Below are 17,331 nucleotides of genomic sequence, written 5' to 3'. Positions count from 1 at the left end.
AATCGATTGCGTTGATGGTTTCGGAACCCGGGATCGTATTGTGGCTCGAGAAAGAGGGGTAAGTGAACGCCGTTTAAGTGAAATGAGATCGACTGAAAACGGGACTGGCTATAGTGATGAAGACCAAAGTGCTAGTGTGCGGCCATCGTGTCCTCTTGGTACCGATAACAGGAGGACGGTTGACGAACGGGATAATCAAGCGGCAACCGGTCAAAGTGAGGAAGCAGTAGAAAAAAGAAGAGGACAACCGATTCCGAGGAGTGCACCATCTGGTGGTGATGAAAACTGCAGCGAAGATTACGTGGATGGTCCAACGAACCGGCAACTGGCTGCCAGACAGGTGATGGGTAAAGATTTACCTACTTTTTCGGGTAATCCAGAAGAGTGGCCGATTTGGATAAGCAACTTTCGCCGGTCAACATCCACATGCGGATTTTCCGAGGACGAAAACTTGATTCGTCTTCAACGTTGCTTAAAAGGACCAGCACTCGAAGCAGTTCGCAGCAGATTACTTTGCCCTGCCAGTGTTCCACACGTGATCCGTACTTTGGAGATGCGGTATGGGCGACCAGAAACGCTTATCCGTTCACTGATGGAGCGACTTCGTCGACTTCCTTCCCTAAGAATCAACGACTTGGATGGAATAATAGAGTTCGGCCTGGTTGTGGATAACCTGGTGCAACACATAAAGAATGCTGGACATCAGGCACATTTAACTAACCCATCACACTAAACGCTTTCAGCAATATTTTGCTGAATTTTGCCGAGCTGAAGGGTCCAGCAAAATTTTTTGCTGAACTTTCAGCAAAATTTGCTGAATTTCAGCAAAACGGTACTGGTGATCAGCAGAGTTTGCTGAACAAATCAGCAAAATTTTGCTGAATTTCAGCAAAATTTTTGCTGAAGCCTTAAGCTCGGCAAAATTCAGCAAAATTTTGCTGAAATCCTCAATCGATTTTTGGTGTGATCATTGCTACATGATCTGGTTGGGAAATTGCCTGTCGACTACAAGCTGAAGTGGTCCGCATTCAAGAGTATGCGGCTCGACGTGGACCTGAGCACTTTCGGACAGTTCATGTCAACGTTGGTGGAGCTCGCATATGACGTGGCAGACGATTTTCCTAGCTTCGAGAAGGTTCCGGGACAAAATCAGAAGAATAGGGAACGAGCATTTGTGCAGGCACATATGGAGCCCATTTTGTCATCAGATAGCGAATCAACTAAAAGCAGTCCTCCGAGCACCCGGACTCCGAAGAAACCCTGTGCAGTCTGCAAGGCGGAAGGACATCGGGTAGCGGAATGCAGCCAGTTCAAATCGATGGACATCGGAGGAAGATTGAACGTGGTGCAGCAGAGCGGTATATGCCGGTCATGTTTGAACTTCCATGGCAGATGGCCATGCAAAACCGCTAAGGAATGTGGTATAAACGATTGTCGACTGAAACATCATTATCTGTTACATTCTCCGTCAGCAGCTGTTCACACAGCGGTCTCAACGAGCCATTTGAGTGAATCGGGACCTCTGTTCAGAATCATTCCTGTCACGTTAAATGGGAAAGGCTGCGAGGTGAACGTCTACGCTTTCGTGGATGAAGGGTCCAAGATCACGCTGTTGGAGGACACCGTGGCCGATCAACTTGGGCTGACGGGAGCCACAGAACCGTTAAATTTGCAGTGGACCGGTAATATAAAGCGAAGCGAACCAAATTCGAGACGAATCAGCGCTGAGATTTCTGCCGAGGGATCGACGAAGCAGTACCAACTAATGAACGTTCGTACGGTGGGTGGACTGCTACTTCCGTCGCAGACGGTAAATTACGAAGAAATGTATAGCCGTTACCCACATCTTCGAGGTCTACCAATACAAAGTTACGAGAACGTGTCACCAAAACTCTTGATTGGTCTTGACAACTTGAAGCTCACCGTACCGCTGAAAATCAGAGAAGGAAGGTGGGTTGTACCGATAGCCGCCAAGAGCCGCATCGGGTGGAGCATCTACGGATGCGCGGCAACGCCAGCACCGACGGTCGTGTGTGGGCTTCATTTTGGAGGATGGACCGATCAAGAGTCAGAACTCAACCAGTTGGTTCGTGACTACATCACTCTAGACAATAGCGGCGTAACGCATCCTACTACACGTTTGGAGTCCAAGGATGACGAACGGGCGAGAATGCTGCTGCAGGCAACAACTAAAAGAATCGGCCGCGCCTTCGAGACGGGGCTCCTGTGGAAGGTAGATGATGTACGATTCCCGAACAGCTACGGAATGGCGTATAAAAGGATGTGCAGTCTGGAAAGGCGACTAAACCAGGATTCAACACTATACGAACGCTTCAGACAGCAGGTGCGAGACTACGAGTTGAAACAGTATGCGCACAAAGCAACGCATGACGAATTATCTACTACCGATGCAGACCAATGCTGGTACTTACCATTGGGAATTGTCATGAACCCGAAAAAGCCGGATAAGTTGCGGATGATCTGGGATGCTGCGGCCAAGGTTGATGGAATTTCGCTCAATTCAGCGCTGCTTAAAGGGCCAGATTATCTGACATCTCTACCAGCGGTTATTGGGAAGTTTCGATTGTACCAGTTCGCTCTAACTGGTGTCATCAAAGAAATGTTTCATCGCATTTTCATCCGTCCACAAGATCGGCAATTCCAAAGATTCCTGTTCCGAGAAAATCCGCAACTAGAGCCGGTGACATACGTGATGGATGTGGCCATCTTCGGAGCTGCTTGTTCACCAAGTAGTGCTCAATATATAAAAAATATGAACGCCAGTGATTTCGAAGCGAAGCATCCACGGGCAGCAGATGCCATCGTCCATCGGCATTATGTAGACGATTACCTGGATAGCTTCGGAACGGTCGAAGAAGCGGTAAAGATCGGGAAGCAGGTGAAGGCTATACATGCTGAGGGCGGTTTCGAAATCCGCAACTTCTTGTCCAACGAAGCGACGATAGCTGCACGGGTCGGCGAAGAATCACCGGAAGCAGAGAAAGATATTTGTGTGGAGAAAAATGAGCGGATTGAATCCGTACTGGGCATGAAGTGGATTCCTGCCAGTGATACTTTCACTTTCTCTGTTTCTCTTAGAGACAATCTACTGCATGTTCTTGATCTGTCGTATGTGCCCACGAAACGAGAGGTTTTGCGTACAGTCATGAGCTTTTTTGACCCTTTGGGATTGATTTCGTTCTTCCTGATTCATGGACGCACTATGATGCAGGACATATGGGCGACAGGAATAGGCTGGGATGACCCGATTCCTGAAAAGGTTTTGATGCAGTGGAAGAAATGGGTTGGACTCATCCCGAAGCTGAGCACCCTCCGCGTTCCTCGATGCTACCTCAGCGGAGCTGAAGAAAACAGCTATACCAATTTGCAGGTTCACGCGTTCGTCGATGCAAGCCAGTCCGCGTACTCATGCGCGGTATTTTTCCGGGTGGATACACCAGAAGGTCCTGCTGTTAGTCTTGTAGGAGCGAAATCTAAAGTTGCACCGCTGAAGATGCTATCGATTCCCCGTCTCGAACTCCAGGCTGCAGTTCTGGGATGCCGTTTGCTCAACAACATAATAGCAATGCACGCATTGCCTGTGACGAAGCGTGTCCTGTGGTCTGATTCCAATACCGTTATCGCTTGGATTCGGTCAGACCAGCGGCGATACAATCAATATGTTGGCTTCAGAGTCGGAGAAATTCTTTCGATGACAGACGTCAACGAGTGGCGAAAAGTACCTACAAAGGAGAATGTTGCTGATGACGCGACGAAATGGGGAACTGGACCGGACATCAAGACGGAGAACAGGTGGTTCCAAGGACCGGCTTTCCTCAAACAGCCGGAATCATCTTGGCCAGGAGAAATTGAGCAGATTCTTTCTACGGAGGAGGAGCTGCCAGTTTGATCGCATCTGCCGTCGAGTATAGACGCACGAAATGTATTCTTCGTAGTCCGTTCTTAATTTGCTATCAGTTGGTGCTGTATAGAAAAACGGTACCGCGTGTCTATTGTATCCCGGTCGTTCACCGTTTGTTTGTTCATCAGCGGTGCTATTTGTGCCATCGGACCTAAGCATCGAAATGTGTGAGATAGTAAATACCGCACAATTTCGATTCCCGATGGGTAGTCCGCGACCATCCTGGGCGGAAATAGCAAACTTTCTGAAGTCGCTGGAGGCTGATTTGCTGCTCATTGAATCAGCATATAAAACGGCAAAGGATCGTTCGTTATTTTTGAAATTTTCATCGTTAGAGGCAATGATGGAAACTTTGAAGAAAAATGCGGGTCCAAAGAAGTTTATGTACGAAAACGGGAAATCCGTAGAAGTGCGAATGTGCATCGCTGGTGCGAATGTTCAATATGTACGGGTGTTTGATTTGCCGCCGGAACTTAGTGATGAGTGCTTATCGCTGGTACTCGGTGAATACGGGAAAATCGATCAGGTGGTTCGTGAGAAGTTCCCTGTGGAATCGGGGCTCGGCCATATTTACAATGGTGTACGAGGCGTTTTCATAGATGTTGAAACGGACATACCGCCAGCCGTCGACGTCGGAATTTGGAAAGGACGAATTTTTCACGATGGATTGAAGAATACCTGCTTCTTGTGCCGGGCAGTAGGCCATCGAAAGGATTCCTGTCCTCAACGGGTAACTCGGAAAGATCAGGCGCAGCAGCAGCGGAAAGTTAGGGAAACCTGCTCCTATGCAGCTATTGTGTCGCAGGGTGCGGTTTCGCCCGAACAGAAGTCAATACCGGAAGATGACATCATTGAAGTCTTGGAAGATCTGCCCTCGGACATAACAGCAGATGCAGAGCAAGTCCAGTCAATCGTTTGTGTTCCCGAAGATGATTCGGAATGGCGCCCGATGACCCAAATGGAAAAGTTGGAAGAAGTAGCCAAAGTGATAAACGAAGCAATGGGAAATCCGACAGCCGATCAGCGCAGGGCTCAATTCGCCGCTTCCGGGACAAGCTCAGGTTCCGGATCACGAGTGCGGAAGAAATGCGCACGAAGAACGCTTTATTAGTATATTTTTCAAATTGTCATTAGAATATAAAACAATTTTGTTAGAATTTCGGCTCCGTAAAGTTTTCTATTAAACAAATGAGCCTACACAAATAAATAATTTGGAAAAAAAAAAAAAAAAAAAAGAGGAGGAGCTGGTGGCGTGCAATGTTCACGAAGAAATACCGACAGGGTTGCTGGACATCGCTAGGTTCAGTAAATGGGAGAAACTACATCGTACCATGGCATACGTTCAACGATTTATTGACAATATACGGCGATCTCGACGGAATCAAGAGCGGAACCTGGGGGTTCTGATGCAGGAGGAGCTGTTGGCGGCCGAAAGATCGCTGTGGATGCAAGCGCAAGCGGAGTGCTTCTCCCTAGAAGTACTGATGTTGCAAAAGACAAAGAGGAGATCAAAAGATATTGATGGAGTCCTACCGAAATCAAGCGTACTGTACAAGATCTGTCCATTCATAGATGACACAGGAGTGATGCGGAAACGAAGTCGCTTCGGGAATGCTGATTGGATGCCGTTCCACAACAAGTACAGTGGTTTTTCGGTTTTATCACGGTAAAAAAAAAATTTACCGTGATATAAACGAAACCGTGAATTTAGCGAAACGAGAAATAAATGTAAATTTTTTATCCAAAATCGTTCAGCTGCAAAATATATAAGTCGTAGCTTATATTTTTAAACTGTTTTGGTGGACTGGACAATACTGTATTGATTTTATATTGATTTCGGAATGTTTTAAAACAAGTGTGATAAAAACGAAATGAAAATCGTGATATAATCGAACAGAAAACCGTGAATTTGGGCGAGTAGTGATTAAAACGACTAGTGATAAAACCGAAACGCCACTGTATCCGGTAATTCTTCCTCGACAACATCGCATAACACTTCTACTCGTTGATTATTACCACCGCCGGCTGCAACACCGCAATCGTGAAACGATTGTCAATGAGATGCGGCAACTCTACGAGATTCCTAAACTAAGATCAGTGGTATTTAAGGTGGCGGATACCTGCATGACGTGCAGAATTCGCCGAGCTATTCCTAGTCCACCCCCTATGGCACCGCTGCCGAAGGTCCGAGTGACACCGTATGTCCGACCGTTTACATTCGTAGGTGTCGACTATTTTGGTCCGGTGCTAGTAAAAATCGGACGCAGTAATGTCAAGCGGTGGATAGCACTTTTCACATGCTTAACAATTCGTGCGGTACACCTGGAAGTTGTGCACAGTCTATCCAAGGAGTCTTGTGTAATGGCGGTGAGAAGATTCGTGTCGCGACGCGGAGCACCGGCTGAAATATTTAGCGACAACGGTACAAACTTTCTTGGCGCAAGCAATCAGCTCAAGCAGGAGTGTGACGATCTGACTCAACACCTAGCATCTACATTCACCAACGCCACGACCCGGTGGTCTTTCAATCCCCCCGGAGCCCCTCACATGGGTGGGGCTTGGGAGCGGATGGTCCGATCAGTCAAAGTAGCAGTCGGAGGCTTGCTAGACGCACAACGACGGCCAGATGATGAGGTCTTGGAAACGGTTATGATCGAGGCAGAAGCGATGATCAACTCGCGTCCATTGACGTACATACCATTGGAGTCGGCGGATGAGGAGTCTTTGACTCCGAACCACTTTCTGTTGGGAAACTCGAGCGGAGTGAAGCAAATGCCGGTGATGCCAATGGACTATCAAGCGACACTGAGGAACAGTTGGAAGTTGGCACAGCACTTGTCAGATGGAATATGGCGACGATGGATTCAAGAATACTTGCCGGTGATTTCAAGGAGATCGAAATGGTTCGATGAAGTTAAGGAAATAGCGGAAGGAGATCTAGTGCTGGTCGTAGATGGTGCGGTACGGAACCAGTGGATAAGAGGTAGAGTTGAGAAAATTGTGCGCGGCAAAGATAGACGAGTACGACAAGCATGGGTTCAGACTGCGAATGGTACATTGCGGAGACCAGTAGTCAAGCTGGCTTTACTCGACGTCGAAGTTGAAGCTAAACCGGAAGCTGAACATGAGGGTTTACGGGTGGGGGGATGTGACGACGAGTACCCCTCGGTGCGTAACCGCCAGAAACTACCATAGGGCAACTACGAATATGACGAACCATCATGCGAGAAACGTCAGTAGGGGAGACACGTCAGTGATTGGGAAAACGTCAGAAGCAATGACTGTGTGGTTTCTAAGCTAAACAGTAAAAATTGATAGTGATAGAACCATAAAGGAAATATATCTGAGATCCATTTATTTCACTTAAATCTAGTATGTACATTTGATGCAAGAGAATTATAAAAACTAATGTAAGTGTGAACTTAAAATCTATTGAATTTGTACCCTAATGAAAATTTATTACAGTATACCTACAAACTTTGTCTAATATTGATAAATCTAAAGGAATTGATAAAAGGAAGACTGATAAAATTGTAAGTATCAATTTGTAAAATCTAAGAACAGGAAAAACTAAAATCAAAATAAACCTTGCAGCTAAAGCTGTTCCCGACACAACCTACGAGTTTTCTGTGGGACGCTAAAAGAAATCAGTATCACAACACAAATAATTTTAAAAATTAAATGATTTGAAAAATTCAAAAAACTAAATTTATTTTTAACGATTCATGGAGAAGTTCTCAACAAAGCAATTACAGGGTGTCTGCTACCAGAAAAACTTTGGGAAATAGCTAAACAGTCTTGATGAAAATTACCAGACAAAGATGAATTTCATTAACACTTGGGAAAATCTGGAACCGGTGACAAAAATACACTGATTGTCTAGGTCATCGCTTACCAACCTTGCTCTCGCGACCCTCCAGTCTGTTGTCACCCCGCTTTTCGTAGAATAATCGTAGCATGCCTGTAAGTAGTTAGGGGATCACGAAACAATGGTTGGGAAACCATGGTGTAGGAGTTTCAGGCCAACTTTCTGGAAATTATGGAAAACCATACCTTAAGCGAAACTGGAAACATTTCCTCACTTTTTGGTTTTTGATTTTTTATTAAATAACGAAGCAATATTTTCAAAATCGGTTTTCGTGCACATGTAGAGTATGGATCAAGGTATCTACTGTTTTTTTGTAGTGGAAAATGTTTTTGCGTTTTTGCAGAAACCATTTTTGAACAAAATTTCACAAAAAATGATTTCTGCAAAAACGGAAAACATTTTCCTACTCAAAAAAAATCAGAAGATACCTTGATCCATACTCTACATGTGCACGAAAACCGATTTTGAAAATATTACATTGTTATTTAATAAAAAATCAAAAACCGAAAAAATGAGAAAATGCTTCCAGTTTCGCCTTAAAGGCATTTTTGAATTTAAAAAAGAATAAATTAGTCAAAGCTTTTGACCAATTTTGTCAACCAATTTTGTCTAAACAGCATTTGTGAAGTTTCTGCTATTTTAAATTGATTACTTACATTACTTACAAAAGATAGACAAAATGATCATTTCTAAAAAAAAAAAATCAAGTTGCTGTAACTTTTCGAAAAGTGCATCAAATATTCTCAAATTTCCACAGTATTTTGATCAACTAGATGTATATCAGTGGTCTAAATTTCGAAAAGATCGGGCTATTCTGCACAAAGTTTTGGCGATTCTTGAAAAGGGTATAACTTTCTGACAGCTAACTTTGAGCTGTTATATCTTCGGATTCAATGAACCGAAAGCAATGACTTAACTTTTAATTAGAAATTCAAAATGGTTGATTGTTCGTCTGACCAAAATCATTAAATTTTTGAAGTGTATTCATCGAGTGATGCTTTCGCTTAAGAAATGTTTACAAAGATTTTTCTGGTTGGATAAAAAAGTGAAACTCCATGTCCAGAAAATTGTTCTCCATGTCATTAAAGCTGGGAAATCATTGGTAATACGACCCAGAGGGTCCAAAATATATTGGTTAACGTATATGTTGCTGCCACCGTATTTGTTGGAAGCATTTCCTCACATTTTGGGTTTTTTATTAAATAACGAAGCAATATTTTCAAAATCGGTTTTCGTACACATTTAGAGGAAGGATCAAGGTATCTCCTGATTGTTTTTCAGGTGGAAAATGTTTTTCAGTTTTAAGGAAACCATTTTTGAATGAAATTGTGTGAAAAAATTATCAATCACGGATTAGCAACTACGAAGTGTACGGTCACCAATGCTCATGCTGATGCACAACCATTTTTGAATGAAATTTGGAAAAAAATATGGTTTTTGAAAAATTGGTGAAAGTTTTACGCCTGTAAAAAATCCAGGAGATAGCTTGATCCTTCTTCTAACCGATTTTGAAAATATTGCTTCGTTATTTAATTAAAAATCAAAAACCAAAAAAATGAGAAAATGCGCTAAGTTTCACCTTAAAATTATGAGCGGATTTCTGTAGGAATTTCGAGATAAATTTTCACGAAATATCGTAGTTGTTTTTTTATTATTTAATTCACAGAAGAAATTTGTAGAAAAATTCCTGGAGAAACTCCGGTGTAATTGTACAAGTAATTCCTAAAAAATAGATTTCTTGATGACATGACGTTTTTGCCAGTTCGTATTGTAGTATTTTCAGAAATATTAAGCAGGAATTTAGAAATAAATTAAAACTTTTTCCCAAAGAAATTCTTCGAGAAGCTCTTGGAAGAATTTCTGGAGAAATTTTTGAGAAATTCTTGGAGCACATTCGTTCGAATTTCTTAGACTTTGAGCATTTCTTAAGCAGAATATCGAAAATAATTTTTACCGGAATTTCTGCAGGATTTTATTTATTTTCGTTCAAAAAAATCTTGCCTCAATTATTGGAGAATTTTTTGAAGCAGTTTTCTAAGAAATATCCGTAAGAATTTCTAAAGAATTCTCGGAAGAAATTTCTAAAGAAATTCTCGAAGTAATTCCTGGAGAAATACGATTTTCTGGGGCAATTTAGAAAAAAAAAAATATGGAAAAAATTGCTGAAGCTAATGATGGAGTAATGCTTGAACGATTTCTGAGCGGTTGCTGAAGAAATTCATGAAGCATTTCAGATATACTTCTGAGGACGTTGAATAAATTCTTGGAAAACTCACGGAAATAAAATCTGCAGGAATTATTAAGATAGTTAATTAAATTATGAATCCTAGCGTAAATTTCTTGAGGATTTTTTAAAGAATTTCAAGAGACTTTCCTGTTAAAGTTATTAAACAATTACACGAAGAATCACATTTACTGATGGAATTTCTGTCTAAAATATTAGAGAAATTCCAGAAAAAAGTCTTGAAGGAATTCCTGCTATTAATGTAGGTAGATTTTTTACATACATCCTTAATTTCACACAGGAACAATTCTTCTTAATTATTCAAAAAATATGAAACGATCTCTAAATGAATTTTCGACAGAAACTTTAGAAAAACTTCTGGATTTTTTTTTGAAATGAAATTTCTAGAAGAGCGTTGGCCAAAATTTCTGAACAAATTTCTGAATAAATCGGTACGATTCCTGCAACAAATGCTGTAAACGTTTCTGGAGGAACATCTGGAAGAATTCGTTAGGAAATTGACCGAGAAATTCATGGATGACTATAAGAAGATATTTCTAAATGTATCCAGGGAAAATTTCCGAAAAAGAAGATCCTTGAGGAATTTAAGGGTAGGGTAATTTCTTAAGTGATTCCTTACATATTTCTTGTTGGCATTTATACAACTGTTAATGAGAGGTTTTTTGATTTATTCCTTGAGATTTTTTTTTCGGAAAATATCAAAAGTATTTTACACCAGTGTTTCTAGGGCCATTAGTATACAGGGTCAAATATTTGACAAAAAACGAACTAAAGAAACAATACCAGTTTGACACTTATGAAAATTGGATCGAGTCAAACAAGATGTTTGAGCATTGATTTCTTTTTGGACAAATATTTGACCCAGTGTACTAGCAGCTTAAGGAGAATTCCTAAAAATACATCAACAAATAATGATCAAATTTATTCTTGCACCCTGCCTAACGCCTCATGGCCAATTTGGTATCAACTATCAATTTAAAAATTAGCTTTAGATGTCATACACTGATATATGTTGCCCTTAACTGGCATTTACCAGATTTGCTGGCATTTCATAAACAGACCAGATGTCATGTAAAGAAATGTTAAAAGGTCTACAATTTCCTAAAAATAATATAATAGATGATTGTCCCTCGAATTCTGTTTGCGTCTAGTAGTCCACGTCTATTTCGGGCACAAATTGAATTCAATTCCCGTCACACCTTGTGCATGACACGACGGTACGTAGCAATGGAGGATAACGTATCTCTGGAGCCGGCCTTCTGATACCTGAAGGTACGTAGCATAGCATAGCATAGCATAGCAAGAATACTTGCACAAATCTTGGATGGAGTTGCAAAGTTGAATATATCCATTGACATTGCTGATGTCGCTACTATCCACAATGTCATAGATCCACTCAGCTCCACACACCTGGCCAAGTCCTTGCAAGCATTTATAAATCCTTTCATCAACTTAGAAAGAGCCCAGAACTGAAGCAGTAGTATGGTCAAAAATTATGATTGGACCGCAGCTGTTTATTCGAAAAAATCGGTCGAATTTTTCGCAATCCAAATTAAATCTATGTTCAAAGTATGATTTAGAAACTTTTCAACTGAATTCAGATTTAGAATATCGTGCAATTTTTTTTTCCCATCAGATCATAATACGCCATCACAAGTTCAACGAAAAAACCTTCTTTGTGGTTGTCGAATACGATATCTCGTATGCAGAAAATCAACGCATACTTTTGCTTGCATTGCATCCTTCCAAGCCGAAGACAACTTGTTGTTTACATTATACAGACGGTAAAAAGCGATTGATTTGATCAATTGAACAGCTTTTGCTGCATTCTGAAGCAGTTAAAACCAACTTTGAAGAATAAAAACAAATAAAAACAAATGAAAAAGAAAACAACTTTGAAGTGTCACAGAGCTTTTTCGGGTGTGAATTGAAGCTTCGCTCAACAAGGGAATCTGGTGAAGTGTAAATTGAACGGTGATGGAGAACAATTTGACTACCTGCTGCTGCTGTTTTGGTGGGGTTGCCTTCGTCGTACGTAAAACAAGAAAAAATAAATAAACTTGTAAGTTGAGTGAAATTGAAACGTGAAATTGAGTGTAATTATGCGATTCCAAGTGCTTTAGGCTGGTTATTGATAGTCTACATCCCTTTGCTTCCATCTGATGAGCCATTGGTCAAGGTAAGTTTGAATATCTGCAACTATTGGCTATTTTCCTTCTGATATAACGGAAATTAGCACATATGACAAAGCAGATTTCTACCCTATAGAGAAAAAGATTATGAAGCTAAAAAATCATCCTACCGTCTACCCCCGTTGGTTTGAACGACACCTCATGCAAACCAACGGGGTTCATTTTTTAATTTGAACTTCTAGTAACTCTGTGGGCATCGAAAAACATACTGATGGTAACCGTTTTTGTTGTTTTGTTTTGATTCTGCACGCAGAAAAATGAATTGTAAACACAATTAAATTCTAGTTCAATTCAACCTCTGATTCAACCGATTCTTCAGTTTACTATAGCGACAAAATGATTTCTAGTTTAAACTGAACTGTTCTATTGTTTTATAATACAAATATTTTCATTTGTCGAAATTGTTGACAGTTTGTTAAAACAAACAGAGATATGGTATTTTCAACATGAAATAATGGATTGATTCAAACGACTGCACTTTACCACTAACAAACCCGGAATGTGATTGTGTTGGTGACGGCAGCAGCTGCGGCAGCTCGGAAATCTATTTTTAGAGCGTCGGTAAGCGGATGGGGAGGAGAACGACTAAAAAGACAAAAAAGGCGAAACCGATCAACTTTTTCTGGATGCTGTCGTGAGTACCTGCGCGTTATCCATCACGGCCAAAGCTGCACTTGGAAGTTGGCGTGATGGATTTGCTACACCTTCTTTGTTGTGGCGATGTTGGTGTAAGCATTTTATAGATGTGTGAGTGCTTTCGGACCATGTTTATGGTTTTTATTTTGTTGAAACAAATGAAATTTTTGACATTGATGGTAATCGGTTGTTTTTATCGATAAACTCTAAATGAAAACAATTAAATATAACTTTGGAATAAGTAAATTTTCAGTTCAGTTTTCAGTTGACTTTCAAAACCATGCGTTCTATTGTTTTAAACAAGCGCCATTTTTCTGCGTGTGCGTTCTGTTTCACCCTCTTCCATGAGCAGAATGACGTTCGAATGATTTTTAGTTTGAACGATATGCAGATTAGCGGGGGTCAAATTAAAAAGTGTTCAGATTAGATGCGGTCAAACCAACGAGGTTAGACGGTATCTACAAAATATCGTCTACTCCCGTTGGTTTGAACGACACCTTATGCAAACCAAATAGGATTATTTTTTAGTTTGAACTTCTGGTTATCCTATGGACGTCGGAAAACACACAGCAGGTAACTTTATTTTCTGTTTTGTTTTGATTCTGCGTTCCATTTCACTCTGTTCCATGAGCAGAATGACGTTTGAACCAATTTTAGTTCGAGTGATGTGTAGATTAACTGATTATGTTCAAAAAACTGAAAAATAAATTTAAATAAATCAGGGAATTTCGCTTTTGTAAACCTTTTGTAAACAGTTAGACAATCTGATATGATAAATACCGAAGTTTGAAATGGATGTTTCACTCATTTTAAAAGTTTGTCCTCAAATATAGAAACAAGAGAATCACCGACAATCTCACTAAATTATTGAAATGAATGAGTCAAACATTCCTTTTTTTGCACTAGAAATTTTGTTTACGAGATTCATAAACTTAAGTCGCTGACAGTGTTCTCTGGTACGGCGTCTATACTGCCGTGAATCGCAAGTCAGTCCCATCTGCATTTTGGGCAAAAATGAGTTAATGGCCGTTTTCGATCTTTCTTTGGATGATCTTTCGGCTGCATGAATAAAAATATATAGTTTGTTCAGTAAAATTGAAAAACAACACCAAGTCAGATTGTCCCATAAGGAAATGTAATCGCAAGTCAGTCCCATTACGAACTAGTGTACCCTCCAGTACAAAACCTAACATTGTTTTAGCCAGTTTTATATTTTTCACTGTTACGTTTTCATGTTTGAAGCAATGTGTGAAAGTTGCATGATGATCGCAGAAGTTTTCAGTTCATGGCGATTTTTTAGAGTTTCACATAGAAATCGAATTTGAAAACTTCAGAGGCCATTTTCTCAATGCCTACTTTTTACATATGGGACTGACTTGCGATTCACGGCAGTATAGGAGCTCAAAGCTGTTTACTTCAGCTCTACCCAGAATAGGTAGGTACCTACAGCCTGAACAATCCGAACACGTTGTTTACCACACGGTATTTCATATCCAAACAACGCACGCTTTCGCACGAACAAAAGAGCTCTGCAATTCAAAAGAACGGCATGAGCCGGAGATGAAATAATAACAAAAGACGTCGCCGTCGCTCGGCTTCTTTCCGCTCTCTTTCCTCGCTCTGATCCATAAAAATGAGTAGTTTAGTGCGAGCTGGTGGCTGGTGCAATCGGTGCACGTTCTCGGTCGATAAAGCAGCACAGCAAAATGCTGGAACGGCATCGTCAAACGCGGCAGCGAGTGTGAAATATTTTTAAAGATTTCTTTACAAACTCCCCAAAATCCTTCCTTTTTTACTGGAAGAGTTATGGAGCGAGGGAGTCGAACCTCAGTTTTAAACCCGGCAGCAGGGCCCGTCGCCGGCCGTCTCCTCCTGAAGAAAGATTTATGATCCGTAATGTGTTCCATATGGATTCCGATGATGAGCGAGGGCCAACGAAACGAGAAAAAAAAAACTCCCCAAAGTTCATAAATTGTACGCCCGGCTGATGGAAATGTGTTTTCGATTCGGATTTCGGGTTTAGTTCTGGTTTGTTTTTTTTTTCTCTCGTTGTTTGGTTTGGATGAAATATGAGCGGTTTGTTTGCTCCGACTGCGGGTTGCCGCCGCCGCTGTCCGATTAGAATGCAAAGTGTTTGCCCTCTCCATAGACTCACTGTTCGTTCGTTCGTTGGTGGTACGATTAGTGTCAGAATGTTTCGGTTTTGATTAGTTTTTGAATGTTTCTAATTCCGGGGGAACAGTTTGGGAAATCCAATCTAAAGCATGTCTAATGTGAGAAAATAAATTCAAAAATGTTTTTAATAAGTGAGTGTGTGGGATCAAACGGCTGTGACCGGTACTTGAACCGTGACGGGGGCAAGCCCGAGAAGTGCGCGCCAATCAATCACGCCATCACACCGTCTGACAAACCACTTGTAGTTTGACATTTCTTTACAGCTATCTTATCAAAAAAAAAAACGTGCTCTTGAAAACCCACGTCGCACAGTTGCAAGAAAAACACAATTTGATTGACAGTTCTTACCACGGCGTCTGTTTACTTTCCAAATGGAGCTATATTTTTCTTCCATTTTATCTGTCCAGTCCAGACTCCAGGAGAATGCCACGACACAAATAAAAAGATGTGACGAGCTACGCCCCTCGTCGCGCGAGGTTGAGGTTCCATTTTCCCCGCACACAAAAAGCGAGCGATTTTCCACTTCATCGGACAACTTCGTTGGATTGATATTTATTTTCATCAATCCAATAAAATACAACACAACCCGCATCTAGGTACCAATACCATTCTCTCCAGCTCAGCGCTGTTCACCATCACCGTCCGGATGGCCAAGTCCGATGAAAAGTTGCTTTCGTTTCAATATTTTCTTAGTTTTACAGCAGCGGAATGCGTTGCGTCTTCGGCAGCAAACAAACAATGTACTTTCTTCGGGTGGAGCCCCTGTAACATCAGAAAGAGAGTAGAATGGGTTCGTTGGAAATTCGGCCAGCCTGTTAAACGCGACCGTAGAACAGGTTGCTTTCCAATAATTCTTCAACCATTTCTCAAGAAACACTTCTGAGAATTTCTCAAGGTTTCCTGCAGTATTTCTTTGGAGATTCCTCCAAGAAGTTCAGTAAGAATTCCTCCGGAAATAAGTCTAAGAAGAAGTCTTAGGGGATTTTGTCAGATATTACTCAGGGTATTTTTCTAGAATTTGTTTTTGGAAAATTACTTCGAAATTGAAAATTATCATGTGAAACTCCCCGAGTGAAATCCTAATATTTCCCGAGTTTTTCCCATGGAATTCCTCTGAAAATTAAACATAAACTTTACTAAGAATTTCCTCTAAAACTATACTAAGAACTTCTGTGGAAATTTACTTGGGAATTCTTTTGAAAAATTCATTGGGAATTCCATTGAGAAACTCTACAAGAACTTTTGCGGGAATTCCTTTGTGAATTTTGCAGGTAACTTCACTGAGAATAACTTTCGAAGTTATCCTAAAAAATCTTCTGGAAATTTCACAGGTAGTTGCTTTGTATTTTTTTTTCATTTTCTCTGGGATTTTTTCTGGAAATTTCCTTGGGCAATCTTTAAGGATTTTTGTTGGGTATTCGAATTTGAATAACGCTGGAAAACTCTCTAAGGATTCATCAGAGAAATCCTCCGAAAATATTACTGCGAAATTCGAGAATTTCTTTGGTAATTCTTCTTGGAATTTGTACGACAATTTCTCAGGAAAATTCTCTGCAAATTTGTCTGAAAACTTTTCAGGAAATTTCTCTGATAAATGTTCTAGAAAAACCACAAGGAGAAATTCTCCAAAAATTCCTTCGGGATTTCCATCGGGAATTCCTATAGAAATTCCTCTGGAACTTTCTCTAGGAACTTCTCTGAAAATAACTATGGGAATTTCTCTGAGAATTTATATGGAAATTCATCTGGAAATTTATCTGGAACTTTATCTGGAAATTCATCTTGAAATTCATCTAGAAATTCATCTGGAAATTCCTGTGGGAATTAATCTGGGAATTCCTTTGGTAATTTCTCTGGAAATTCCTCCGGTAATTAATCGGGGAGTTCCTTTGGGAATCCATATGGGAATTCTTCTGGGAATTCCTATGGGAATCCTCTAGGCATTACTTTGAGAATTTGTCTTGGATTTCCCCTGGGAACTCCTCTGGGAATTGTTCTATGAATTCCTCTGAGAAGTGCTCTGGAAATTCCTCTGGGAATTCCTCTAGGAATTCCTAGAGGAATTCTTTTGGGAAATTCTTTAGGATTTTCTACGGAAATTCTACGGAAAATTCCTCTTGGAATAACTCTGCGAATTCCTCCTGAATTTCGTCTAGAATTTTCTATGGGAATTCCTCTTGAAATTTTTCTGAAAGTCTCTCTGGGAATTTTACCGGGAATACCTTTGTGAATTCCTCTGCGAAATTCTCTGCGAATTCTCTTGGGACTTCCTCTGAGAAATTCACTGATAGTT

The 17,331-nt window shown here is 40.7% G+C and overlaps 1 protein-coding gene across 1 annotated transcript; it reads left to right on the top strand.

Moving 5' to 3' along the window:
• The first annotated feature begins 1,036 nt into the window (after positions 1 to 1,036).
• Positions 1,037 to 3,910, top strand: LOC134291935 (uncharacterized). The gene has a single exon (XM_062860403.1). The coding sequence runs from the start codon at positions 1,037 to 1,039 to the stop codon at positions 3,908 to 3,910; it is 2,874 nt and encodes a 957-aa protein (XP_062716387.1).
• The last annotated feature ends 13,421 nt before the right edge of the window (positions 3,911 to 17,331 follow it).

The sequence above is a fragment of the Aedes albopictus genome, chromosome 1, assembly GCF_035046485.1.
Source record: "Aedes albopictus strain Foshan chromosome 1, AalbF5, whole genome shotgun sequence".
In the NCBI taxonomy this organism is placed as follows: domain Eukaryota; kingdom Metazoa; phylum Arthropoda; class Insecta; order Diptera; family Culicidae; genus Aedes; species Aedes albopictus.
Note: the sequence above shows the minus strand (reverse complement) of the source record. Positions and strands in the feature narration are given on the sequence as shown.